The sequence below is a fragment of the Propithecus coquereli genome, unplaced genomic scaffold, assembly GCF_000956105.1.
Source record: "Propithecus coquereli isolate 6110/MARCELLA unplaced genomic scaffold, Pcoq_1.0 Scaffold16, whole genome shotgun sequence".
NCBI classification, from domain to species: Eukaryota; Metazoa; Chordata; class Mammalia; order Primates; family Indriidae; genus Propithecus; species Propithecus coquereli.
In genome coordinates, this window is record NW_012140524.1 from 11,859,856 (window position 1) to 11,873,330 (window position 13,475).

The 13,475-nt window shown below is 44.0% G+C and overlaps 1 protein-coding gene across 1 annotated transcript in view; it reads left to right on the top strand.

The window, feature by feature from the left end:
• Positions 1–7,841, top strand: part of LDHB (lactate dehydrogenase B) — a 37,569-nt gene extending 29,728 nt beyond the window's left edge. Inside the window, exons 9-10 of the mRNA XM_012640979.1 lie at positions 1,267–1,464; positions 7,524–7,841. Coding sequence (XP_012496433.1) covers positions 1,267–1,464; positions 7,524–7,841 — 516 coding nt within the window. The remainder of the gene's footprint in view (positions 1–1,266; positions 1,465–7,523) is intronic.
• The last annotated feature ends 5,634 nt before the right edge of the window (positions 7,842–13,475 follow it).

The following is a 13,475-nucleotide window of genomic DNA, read 5'->3' on the forward strand; positions in this document are numbered from 1 at the left end:
AGCCCAGGAGTGTGAGGTTGCTGTGAGCTAGGCTGACGCCATGGCACTCACTCTAGCCCGGGGAAAAGAGTGAGACTCTGTCTCAAAAAAAAAAACCAACAAAAAGTGATTAAAAACAAAAGAACACAAATTCTGCCAAAGAATGCTATGCACCAATGAGCAAAACCATAAGTAGTTGTCCATATATCACATATATAAGCACATATATTAAAATGACATTAGAAGATGTTCCTTGAATGTTAAGGAAGTGGCAGCAACCCCTTAGGAAGCTGTTGAGACACACTCATCCACTATTTCAGCAAGTGTTCGTGGCGTGGCTATAATGTGTCAGGCAATTTTCTAGGTGCAGGGATATCAAGTGATCAATACAGACTGAGTTCCTATCTGCCTAAGGATTAGTGTGGGAGATTGATGTTAAAAAAAAAAGAAAAGAAAAGAAAACTCAAGAAATTATTTAAATTAAAACTCTATATCTGAAATTAACAAATTGGGGAAAAATGAATAGAATCGATAAAATAAAAATTAGAGATAAAGTAAAAAGAATGATAAAAGCTGTTTCATAGGTCAATAGCACACATTAAAATATTAATACTAAAAACAGTCTCATTAAAGCCAGGGAATTGTTGTGAATGCTAGTCATTATTATTTGGCAATGTTTGGTATATTCTAGTTATTGCAATCAAACAAAAATGAAATGTGTTATATATATTGGGAAAGAATTACTAGTTTTAGATGATTACCTACCTAAAAAAAAATCCAAGAAATGCCCTTAAAAAACTATCAGCACCAAAAAGACAATATAATAAGATGGCAGATACAAGATAACTATGCAAACGTTAACAGTTTTCCTTTTAGAAGGAGAAACTGTAGTGGACCCCTCAATGTAGTAGGTTATGATGTTAGATTAGAAATATATTGAGATTTGTGAATTAACACTTAACTAGACAAGAGAATCAAAGAAACCACATGCTGACTTTAAAGTAGATTGCCTCTGCTCTGCCTTCAGGGCTGTCCTAAGTCAAAATTTAGCACCGTTGCTTCATTTGGGAAGAATGTACTCATGTGCTTTGTACTAGTGGCTAAGGATGGAAAACAAAGTGATCAAGCTGAGACTGCTTGTTTCTTATAACTGATTGTTTAAACTTTCCAGCTGTCTTGCCTACGATTGAAGTTTTACTGTGCTTGCTTAATTGGAGAAAGCATGATCCTTAACCTAACTAATGCTATCTGCTTCTGTAAGCCTGCTTGCTTAAAGATTATAATCAGTCGCTGGTAACTGGAGTAGGTGGTCCAAGGCAGGTCCCGGACCCCACGGTCATGGAATGTGTAGTGGCCCGATTGCAGAATGGAGGATGGACACAGAAAGAAACACACAGACACAAACAAGACGTACAAGACTGCAGTGGCCGATTCCACCAGTCGTTTTATTTATATACTTTTTCTATGTCCGGCAGCTACTTTCTGGTATGTGACTACCTTGGGCACCTTGAGGAAAATACATTTTCATTCCTCCCAGATGATTGCTCAATGGAAGCAGATGTTTGCATCTTAACTTCTTGCATCTTAACTTCTTTATCTCATTACCGTATGCAGGACAATGAGTCGCCTTGGCTTGTTTGCAAGACCCTAGGCACTTGGTTATCTGTCATAAAGCCGTCCGTCATGAGGAATAGTTCTGTTTGTCCAACAGGCCGTGTCTGGATCTATTGTCCTCTGGCCCCAAGGAGAGCACATCCAGTTTCGCTGACTCTGGGCTTAAGCCAATTTTTTCCCAGGGATGGTTGCTACAGAATGTATGATGTAATTTGTTCCACTTCCCGTCTTTGTCCCACTTCCCCGTACCTCATGTCATGTAGCCCATCTTAGAATAGTATAAGAGTCCCTTGCTTTTTCAGCTACCCACCATTCTCTGTACCTGTACTCTGACAAGGGTGGTCGCTGGCCAGCTAATAAAGACTCATAATTCAGATCAATTCGGCCTCAAGGTGGTCTTTCTTGCACTCTGTACTTTAACATTTGGAGGCCACAGCGAGTTCGCTCTGTTACCGGGGCACCTGATGGCCACTTGGTACTTGGAGACCGGGGCTGAGTGCCTGAACCTGGGGCGAGCTCCTGAGGAGAACTTTTGTCCTCAGCCCCGGGGAGGCCGGACTACGTACCAGTTGCAAGTACCTTAAAAAGCGCCTAAAGCTGCACGATGAGTCTTCTGTTTCTGTCCACTGGTGAGTTCTTTTCTGATTTTCTGTGGGTCCTTCCGATTACCCGTGGGAGGCTGGACGCAGCCGATTCCCAGGGTCTGTGGCTCTAAGGGGTGAGACGTCACCCAAGAGCCTCTGATTCAGTTTCGCTCCTTTCTGAGTGTTACGCATTTGTTATGTATTGATTGGCATGTGTTGTGTTGTGTGTTTTGTGTACGTTTGTCATCGTCCACATTATTATATAAAATTTGATGGGATTCCAGGAAGAAAGTGTCGAAATAGCTGGAAATCCTGATTTAGATGTAAGAGGAAGGTATTGGGCTTGGGAAGCTACCCTGACCCAGCCACATCCTGGGCCACGACAGTGGTTACCTGGCATCTGCCCCACTGCCTGTTTTTCTTGTCAACACAGGTTGTTACTAACCCGCCGCGGCAGAGCCCGTCTGTACTATCTACAACGACTTGGGGTGCGTCTCCAAGTGTAGTTGTAATCTGTTTTTGCTCTAAAGGAAAATGGGTCAGTCAGCGTCTCGGGCCAATTGTCCTGATTGCATGCCTATTGAATGTTTTTTGAAAAATTTTCAGGATTTCCAACGATGAGCATGGCCATATGGTTTTACCGTTAACTCTTGTGATTTACAGAAATTTTGTGAATGAGAATGGCCGACCTTCGGTGTGGGGTGGCCACCGGAGGGAAGCACCCAAGCTACTTTAGCTAACCGGGTGCAGGCTGTAGTTTTTGGGAATCCAGGGCATCTGGACCAAATTCCTTATATCCAAATTTGGAGTGATACATTAGTAGATAATCCCAGGTGGTTACAATAATGTAAAAGGCTGGTTCGGAAGCCCAAAGCAGTTATGGTATCAAAACCAGCAGAAACGGAAAACAGCAAAACAGCAAAAACAGCAAAACCAGCAGGAACGGGCGACACGAAAGCCGTATCCGGTGCTAGCAGATCTTGTGGAGGATCCCATCTTGGAGGGTCCCCCTCCTCATGCCACTACTCTTTCCAGAACACTTGGAAGAATCAGATGTCGAACCTCAAAGCCCCACCAGTTCTGCTAGCCCTTCGCATACTCGTAGCGGCTCCCAATATCAGCTGGCTACCAGCCCCTCATCTGAGGTTCCTATCCTCCCTCTGAGACAGGCTCCCATGGGGCCTGGACTTGACCGTCCCCCACTCATGACCTATGTTCCTTTTCGACCAGTGACCTGTATAACTGGAAAAACCAAAACCCTTCTTTCTCTGAGAAACCGCAGGGACTAATATCTCTTCTGGAGACAATTTTCTTTACTCACCAGCCAACCTGGGACGAATGCCAGCAGCTCCTACAGGCTCTCTTCACTTCTGAAGAGAGAGAGAGGATTCGGAGGGAAGCAACCAAGACGATCCCTGGCCCGGACGGACAGCCTACTACTGATCCTGTTTGGGTGGAGCATGTGTTTCCTTCTATGCGCCCGGACTGGGACGCAAATGAGAATGAAGGTCGGGGGGCTCTCGATCAGTATCACCAGACTCTGCTCCGGGGTATATGGGCAGCAGCCAAAAAGCCGACCAATTTATCCAAGGTAAGCGAGACAGTGCAGGGGCCGAATGAGGCCCCGGCGGTGTTTTTAGAACGTCTTTTTGAAGCTTATCGCCTGTATACTCCCATAGATCCCGAAGCATCTGAGAATAGGCATGCTATTAATATTGCCTTTGCTACTCAGTCAGCCCTTGATATTAAAAGGAAGTTCCAGAAGTTAGAAGGGTTTGAAAGGAAGTTGCTGTCTGAATTGGTCGAGATTGCCCAGAAGATTTACAACAACTGGGAGGACCCCGGAACTGTGCCATCTAAGAAAATGGCTAAGATTCTGGTGGCCGCTATGGGCGGGCCCCAGAAACCAAAGGAAGGGGTAAGTCAGGAAAGAAAGTATGTGATGAAGGGTCATAAGAAAGGACGAAGTGACCTGGGATCGGGTCAGTGTGCCTATTGTAAAGGATATGGACATTGGAAGAAAGATTGCCCACACAGGCTGCAGCTGCAAAGTGAAAACCAGTCCACCCCTATTCTTGTGGAAAGTACAGAATGACGGGGCCGGGGCTCCATTCTAATGAGCCCCCAGGAGCCCAAGGTAACATTAAATATTGGGGGCAAACCAGTAGAGTTCCTGGTAGACACAGGGGCAATGCATTCGGTTCTGCAGAAGGCTGCGTGGCCTGTGTCTGATGAAAACGTTTTAATACAAGGAGCCACAGGTAAAACTAAAGCTTACCCATGGACTAAGACCAGAATAACTGATCTGGGTGCAGGGACGATTACCCACTCGTTCCTAGTGATGCCTGAGTGTCCATATCCACTCCTGGGAAGGGACTTACTTCGGAAACTGCGGGCTATCATAACCTTTCAGGAGGACACGGCTGACCTTTCATTTGGCCAAGGCCCCTCCTTTATGCTCCTCACCTGCCCCTTAGCAGAGGAGTACCTATTGGCGGAAGAAGTTCCCCCATGCCCGGACTTAAGTCCGTATTTACGGGAACTTCAGAATAAAATTCCCAGTGTGTGGGCAGAGACCAACCTACCTGGGTTGGCCTCTCATAGGTCTCCCATTATTGTTCAATTAACTAGCACCACCACTCCTGTTCACGTTCGACAATACCCCATCAGTTCGAAAGTGAGAAAGGGAATTGCTGTCCATATCAAAAGACTTCGGGAGGCGGGTATTTTAGTTCCTTGCCAGTCAGCCTGGAATACTCCTTTGCTCCCCGTCCAAAAGCCGGGGACTGTCGACTACCGACCAGTGCAGGACCTGCAAGAAGAAAACAAAAGGATTGAGACCATTCATCTGACTGTACCTAACCCATACACCCTCCTGAGTTTGCTGCCCCCAAACCATCAGACCTACACGGTGCTGGATTTAAAGAATGCCTTCTTCTCGCTCCCTTTGTCCGCAGTAAGTCAACCTATCTTTGCATTTGGATGGACTGATCCTGAGGGAGGATATTGGGGCAGCTAACCTGGACTAGACTGCCACAAGGCTTCAAAAACTCACCCACTTTGTTTGATGAGGCTTTAAGTCAAGATCTAGTTCACTTTAGACAGGAGCATCCGCAAGTGACTCTCTTGCAATATGTGGATGATCTCCTCCTAGCCACGGAGGATCAAGCCACTTGCAGAAGGGCCACTGAGGACTTACTGACAGAATTGGCTCAATTAGGGTATCAAGTTTCAGCAAAGAAAGCTCAATTGTGCACCCAAGTGGCAACCTATCTGGGTTATGAGCTGAAGGGAGGGAAGAGAGCTCTCTCTACGGGTAGAATTGAGGTTATCCTGAAGATCCCACAGCCCCAAACCAAGAGACAGGTACGTGAGTTCCTGGGGGCCGTGGGTTATTGCATACTCTGGATCCCCAAGTTCGCCGAAATAGTGAAACCCTTGTATGCCAGTACAGGGGGAAAAGGAGATGCTTTAGTCTGGACTGAGACTGAGTCTAGTGCTTTCGAGAGTCTCAAGCAGATTAGGCACTGGCATTGCCTAACCTGACCAAGCCCTTCCAGCTATATGTTGCTGAAGCCCGAGGAATAGCAAGAGGGGTCCTAACTCAAAAGCTGGGACCCTGGAACAGACCGGTTGTGTACTTGTCCAAAAGACTGGACCCGGTAGCCTCTGGTTGGCCAGGATGTGTGTGGGCCATTGCGGCGACAGCCGTCTTGGCCTGAGAAGCCTCTAAGCTAACTCTAGGGCAGGACTTGTGTATAATCGCCCCTCACTCAGTAGAAGCTCTGCCGAGAAGTCGGCCTGAAAGATGGCTTTCCAATTCACGCATAACCCAGTATCAAGTGTTGTTGTTAGACACTCCCAGAATTCGCTTCTTAAGACAGCTTCCCTCAACCCTGCTACTCTGCTTCCAGATGATGAGCCATAGGAACCACTGCACAACTGCCATGAAATATTGGAGTCTCTGACTAATCTGAGGGCAGATCTCACTGATCAGCCATGGCCTAACCCTGATGAAGAACTGTACAAGGATGGAAGCAGTTATATGTCTGAAGGAGGCAGGTATGCAGGGGCGGCTGTGGTCACCACTGACCGGGTTATCTGGGCACAAGCTTTGGGACATGGGACCTCAGCCCAGAAAGCAGAACTTACAGTCCTAACCCAAGCCTTAAGATATTAACAAAACTGTTAATATCTATACAGACAGTAGATATGCATTTGCAACAGCTCACGTACATGGAGCGGTCCACCAGGAGCGAGGCCTTCTAACCTCAAAAGGCAAGAAGATAAAAAATAAACTTGAAATCCCGGCCCTATTAGAAGCCATCTGGTTGCTGAAAAAGGTGGCTATTATCCACTGCAAGGGGCACCAAACCACCGACTCCCCGATGGCAAGAGGAAATGCTTTTGCTGATGCGATGGCTAAAGAAGTCTCGCAAAATCCAGTGGGGCCCCTCCAAATTCTCCCTGTTTTGCCTGAGCGGCTCCTGCTGCATTCTCTGGCTTATACTGAAGAAGAAGTTAAATTAGGAGGAGACTTAAAGACTATAACTACTATGGGAGGTTGGAAAATCCTCCCGGACAATAGAATCTTAGTTCCCGAACACCTGGGATGAGACCTGATCAGGCAAGTACATCAAGGCACCCACATTGGCAGCACGAAATTAACAGAACTTCTCCAGAAGGACTATTACATCCCTCGGCTGCATTGGATGGTTCAACAGGTAATGACAAAATGTCTTGCCTGTGCACAAGTCAACTCAGGTAAAGGGACAAATCCTCCCCCCCCCACCAGGTTAAGGGGACAAGCCCCGGGGGAACAGTGGGAGGTAGACTTTACAGAAATAAAACCAGGCAAATACGGCTATTATTACTTGCTTGTGTTCGTTGACACTTTCTCTGGATGGGCAGAAGCATTTCCTACGAAGTCAGAGACAGCAGATAGTTGTAAAGAAGTTGGTGACTGAAATTGTTCCCAGATTTGGCCTCCCACTAGTATTGGGGTCCGACAATGGCCCGGCATTCATCGCTAAGACAACTCAATTGCTGGCTTAGGTGCTGCAGATTGATTGGAAATTACATTGTGTTTATAGACCTCAGAGTTCAGGGCAGGTGGAAAGGATGAATAGGACTCTAAAAGAGACATTAAGTAAGTTGAGAGTAGAGACAGGAGAAGACTGGGTGAGTCTCCTTCCTTTTGTGTTGCTAAGAGTTAGATGTACTCCTTATGTGAAAGGAATAGCTCCATATGAAATCATGTTTGGCTGTCCTCCCCCACTCGTTCCTAAGTTGGGGGAGGACAAGGTAACAGAATTAAATAATCATTCCCTTCTTATGTCCTTGCAGGTTCTGCAGTTCAGTGCCCAACGAACTCAAGATTTAGTAAGGGCTGCTCACCCTAGACCTACTAACCCTCCCTCTGACAAAGCTTCATTCCAGGTGCAGCCTGGAGATCTCATCTGGATAAAGAAGCTTCAACCGGCTACTTTAGAGACCAAGTGGACTGGACCTCTGCCGGTGATCCTCACCACCCCAACAGCCGTGAAAGTCGCAGGAAAGCGCCACTGGATTCACCGTACCCAGATCAAGAAGGCGACTCCGGCTCAACCCACTGAGGAGCCGTTAAAGATAAGACTTTTAAAACACACTTCTGGAGCACTTTGATTGTTCTAGTCGGGGCAAGCCCCCATCATCCTGTAAATTACACTTAGGTGCTCACACGAACTGTAGATGGCACTGTGGTAACTCAAAATTCAACTTTATTTCCACCTCTTCTCCATTTTGACCTGTGCCTCCTTTTAAGAGAAAAATACAATAAACCTGTGGTGGGGGAGGCTCCGTACCAGGGAATCCCTGAATGGGCAGGCTAGAAGCTGCATGTGGATGTGGATCCATCCATATGGAAAAAGGCCTGCAGGACTCTCAGTCCTGTGCTTGCCCTGCTGCAGGCCCTCCACACTGTCAGGCAGAGGGGCACTACCACTGTGCGAAGTGGAGTTGCGTAACTATGGCCTCTTAGGAAAACAATGATCCTGATATTTTACTGGTACGGAGAACCCCCACTTGTAACTCTCTTAGAACTTGTAACCCTGTGACCATAAATACTAAGCAATGGCAAAATCAGGCCTGGGCGTCGGGGAAAACTTGGGGCTTTAGATTGTATGTCACGACAGGGGGCTCTAATGATCCAGTAATCCATTTTACTATACAAAGATTCACCCCAGTTTGGCAGCTCAATCCTATAGGTCCGAACCAAGAGATATATCTGGGGCCAGTATTGCCATCTCCATCATGCCCCCCGACGATGCTAACCACCCCTGTGCAGGACTTACTGCCAGATCCCCGCAGACAGCCTTTGCTTAACCTACTAAATTCTGTTTATAATTTTATTAATCAAACTAAGCCTAATATAACTAAGCATTGTTGGCTTTGCTTAAAACCTGAGCTCCCTTTTTATGTTGGCATTGGGGCCAATCGGCCCCTTGGCCAAGGAGAAAATTATATTAAAAATATGACTACCAAAGATGCACATAAACAGCATTTGTGCAGGTGGGGCCAAAAGCCCAAGTTGACGTTAGAGGACCTGCAAGGGCAAGGGACCTGCGTCCACCCACGGGGTTTTACCTTAGCCTGGTCCTCTTACTCAGGATCCTGTAATACTACTATCCAAATAAATAGCTGTACAGACTCTTGAGTCTGAACCACTATTGGTGGCTCCAAATGGCACGTGGTTTGCATGCGCTACAGGAATCACTCCATGTGTAAGGCCTTCTATAATTGTACAAAAACAAGATCTTTGTATTCTGTCTCATGTTGTTCCACAAGTGTACTTCTACTCTTGCGAGGGAGGTAGAGAACATCTGCAAGCTTCCACTACCTGGCGTATAAGAAGAGCCACCCCGGTTTTGGTGCCTTTATTAATAGGACTAGGCATTGCAGGCTCTGCTGCTGTGGGCACCACGGCCCTCATCACTGGAAACCAAAACTTTAAGATGCTAAGCCACCAAGTGGATCTAGATTTAAGTGACTTAGAAAAGTCTATTAGCTACTTAGAACAATCAGTAGATTCCTTAGCTGAGGTAGTACTACAAAATAGGAGAGGGTTGGACTTGTTTTAAAACAGGGAGGCTTATGTGTCGCTTTAGGAGAAACTTGCTGTTTCTATGCTAATCACTCAGGAGTAATCCAGAACAGGCTTTCCCAGGTGTGGAATAGAATAAGAGAAAGGGAAGAACAATTAAATGCTGATAATAACTGGTACAAAAACCTTTTCACATGGTCCCCATGGCTAACTACTCTCCTGTCTGCAGTAGCTGGCCCTTTGATCCTATTCCTATTGGCATTATTAATTGGCCCTTGTATAATCAACTGCCTCTTGACATATGTGCAAAAACGTATCCAAAGTGTAAAATTAATGGTGCTCTGCACCCATTATCATCGTATCTGTGAAGATGATTTGTAATACAGAAGCAAAGATTTGATTACCCAGAAAACCAGTGGGGAATGAATTGGCCCCACAAATGTAGTAGGTTATGATGTTAGATTAGAAATATATTGAGATTTGTGGGTTAACACTTAACTAGACAAGAGAATCAAAGAAATCACGCGCTGACTTTAAAGTAGATTGCCTCTATTCTGCCTTCGGGGCTGTCCTAAGTTAAAATTTAGCGCCGTTGCTTCATTTGGGAAGAATGTACTCACGTACTTTGTCCTAGTGGCTAAGGATGGAAAACAAAGTGATCAAGCTGAGACTGATTGTTTCTTATAACTGTTTGTTTAAACTTTCCAGCTGTCTTGCCTACGGTTGAAGTTTTACTGTGCTTGCTTAACTGGAGAAAGCATGGTCCTTAACCTAACTAATGTTATCTGCTTCTCTATGCCTGCTTGCTTTAAAGATTATAATCAGTCGCTCCTAAGCGGAGTAGGTGGTCCGAGGCAGGTCTCGGACCCCACGGTTATGGAATGTATGATGTAATTTGTCCCACTTCCCGTCTTTGTCCCACTTCCCCGTACCTCATGTCATGTAGCCCATCTTAGAATAGTATAAGACCCCCTTGCTTTTTCGGCTACCCACCATTCTCTGTACCTGTACTCTGACAGGGCAGGGGTGGTCGTTGGCCAGCTAATAAAGACTCATAATTCGGCTCAATTTGGTCTTTAAGTGGTCATTTCTCACACTCCATACTATAACAAAACTAAAAACTGAAATAAAAAATCTCGTTTTACATATTACAGTAATGAATAAAGCTCTGAAATACCCATGAATAAATCAAATAAGAAAAGTAAAAACTTACATGAAGAAAATAATAAAACTGCTACTGAAAAGACAAGAATAAATAGATATTTTATATTCTTGGGTGGGAAGACTTAATATCATGAAAATATTCATCCTTCTGGTATTAAATTGCCTGAATTGCCAAGGAGAATCTGAATGAATTGCTGTTTTGTTTTTCTCTGGGTGGCAGGGGAGGGAAGGGGGATTGTTGTGGTGGTGTTGGGTGTGGTCATAGCTTCCCAGGAAGTGATTACGTTGGCCCCTGTGTGGAAAACAAGTGCGTATTGGAGGGCGGGGTGGGTGGGAGTTGCAGAGGAGAGCTAGGGAAATGTGGGGACGCCAGTTAGGGCAAGTCAGGGGGCGAAGGCAGCCTTCCAGACGAGGTTATAAGTTATAGTTTTGTCAACAGAAAAGAAGCCAAACCGTAAAATAATTTTAAAGAGATTTATTCTGAGCCAAATTTGAGGACCATGACCCGGAGCCATGCCCAAGAAGCCTTGAGCCAGTGGACTGGGCTGTGTTTGGGTTACAGTTTGGTTTTATATATTTCAGGGAGACAAGAATTACAGGTAAAGTCATAAATCAATATGTGGAATGCATACACTGGTTTGGCCTGAAAAGGTGGGCCATATTGAAGGGGTGGGGGCGGCGCTTACAGGTTATAGGTGGGTTTGAAGATTCTTTCACTTGTAATTGGTTAAAGACATGAAGCTTTGTCTAAAGGCTTGGAATGTTTTAAGATAAGGAAGTCTGTTAATCAGAGATAAGCCACCAGACATAATTGTTGTGTAAATTGAGGACCTGCAGGTTTGTCTTGCATATACTTAGGCCTGTTAATGGGTTATAAGGATGTCTTCAAGAAGGGAGGGGGCATGATGAGACTTGTCTGACCTCTCTCCTCGTGACAGGCAATTTAGTTTTAGGATACACCGTTGGCCAAGAGGGGGTCCATTCAGTCAGCTGGTAGGCGGGAGCCTTAAGATTTTATTTTACTTCACAGGTCATAGGTTACAGATGAGGGCGGCTGGATCACAGTGGCAGTGCAGGTAGCAGGGGAAATGAACTCCTCTGAGACATATTTAAGAGAAAAATTGATACGACTCCAGGCTTGAAGTAAACTTTGAACATTTCCAGATGCAGAATTAAAGTTTGGAAGTATTAATAAAGGACTCTGACATAAGATAACCATTCCCAGTAAGGAGTGGCATGAGACGAACAGATTGCGAGAAAACATTTGGGAAAGAAAGCATCGGTAAAACCTGAGCATCAGCGAAAGAAGAGAGGTTCAGAATAACGAGAAGAAAGATATTCTCCCAGTCACTTCTTGGTCAGGGCTTTTGGCAATTTCTAGCAAGGAAGGAACTAGAAATGAATAATGCAACTATCATTTGTATTTTGCTGCATAGATTATGCTAGGTCAAATATTTAAAAAATTGTTTATGTTATTCATATATGAATTCTCATTGTGAATTCAGTCATTCTTACCTAATCCTGTCATCTTCATAAAATTCTAAATGAACAAAATACTCCAAATATTACTATGCTTTAAATATCTCAACTGGGTGAATGCTCCTGATTGCACTCAAGCTTCTATTGTCCAGGAGTTTTCACTAAGAAGCTGGGTGAGCAGCGTTTCTCAGAGAATTTTGTTTTAACAAGTCCAATTTCTGTGTAGTATGTTGACTTTAGAGAATGAATTAATTGCAGCAGAAGAGGATCAATCCCTTTCTACCTGACTGCTTAGGCAGGTTTAAGAAGGTCTATTCTCCATGAGGACGTTTTTCAAAAATATCATTTTGGTGAACAATTATCATCCTAAGAAGAGTAAAAGTCTAGCAATTACGTTCTTCGGAAACCCTCAAAAAAAAAAAAAAAAAAGAGAAAGAAACAGGTGTTTAGAACAGATAATAACTTTCTCTTCCTGTTATTCTACAAACCGCCCTGCTGCTCTCCAAAGCAGACCAAAAAAAATTTATTTTAAATGTATGTTTTGGTTGAGGTGAGTTTCTAATATTTTACAGAATTACAATAAAATTTGTAATTGCATACACATGTTCACAGACAGATACACATGTCCCAGCATGTCCTCAAAGCTCCTGTGGGGTGATGAACTATCACAGAGATTGAACTAATAATTCATAAAAACTTAAAAAGCCATTCTTCATTATTTATAGAATTTAGCCAGTTTCAAATATGTAAATTGTTTCTCCTATAAAAGTATTTGGATATTTTCAAACTCCTAATGAAAATTTATATGGTTTGAGACAAACTTTAAAAACTACTCCCAAGATCTTTTTATATTTTTCCACAAGAATTCTTATGAAAACTATATGTGCTATTCTTGAATCAAGGCCTAATTTTAACCAGTAGCAAAGTTGATGCAATAAACACTTTCAGAACAAACGGTATTTTTGAACCTCAATCCAGAAGTTAATTTGGCCTACGATATAAGAACTCATCACAACAGTTTTATTATTATTATTATTATTTCAGAATATTATGGGGGTATAAACATTTTGGTTACATATAATGCCTTTGCATCGCCCAAGCCAGGGCTATAAGCGTGCCCTTCCCCCATACAGTGCGCTCCGCATCCGTTAGTTGTGAGTTTACCCCCCATCACCCCCCTCGCACCTGACCGGCACTCAGTGAATATTACTACCATGTGAGCACCTTAGTGATCATCACAACAGTTTTTAATGTCATATCTCTAACCTAGTGTCTACATATATTTGCCCATCTTTCCCTCGAAGGTATGAACTGCTAGATGAATTGCCTAATAGACAGTAAGTTGCTTTGAATTTTAACTCTTCCTTGGTTATTTTAGAAGAGACTTTACTTCCTGAATATTCATTACTTGAGCGGTATCTGTAGCTCATTCATCTTTTCTGACTGGTCCAGCCTCAAGTATATGCTGCCTTTTATGTAAGAACTGCTTTTTAGCTAATTATGATGTTACGTGATATATTTTTAGGAAGAAAACATTTTTTTATAAATTATGGCATTTGGGGGAAAACTGAAGT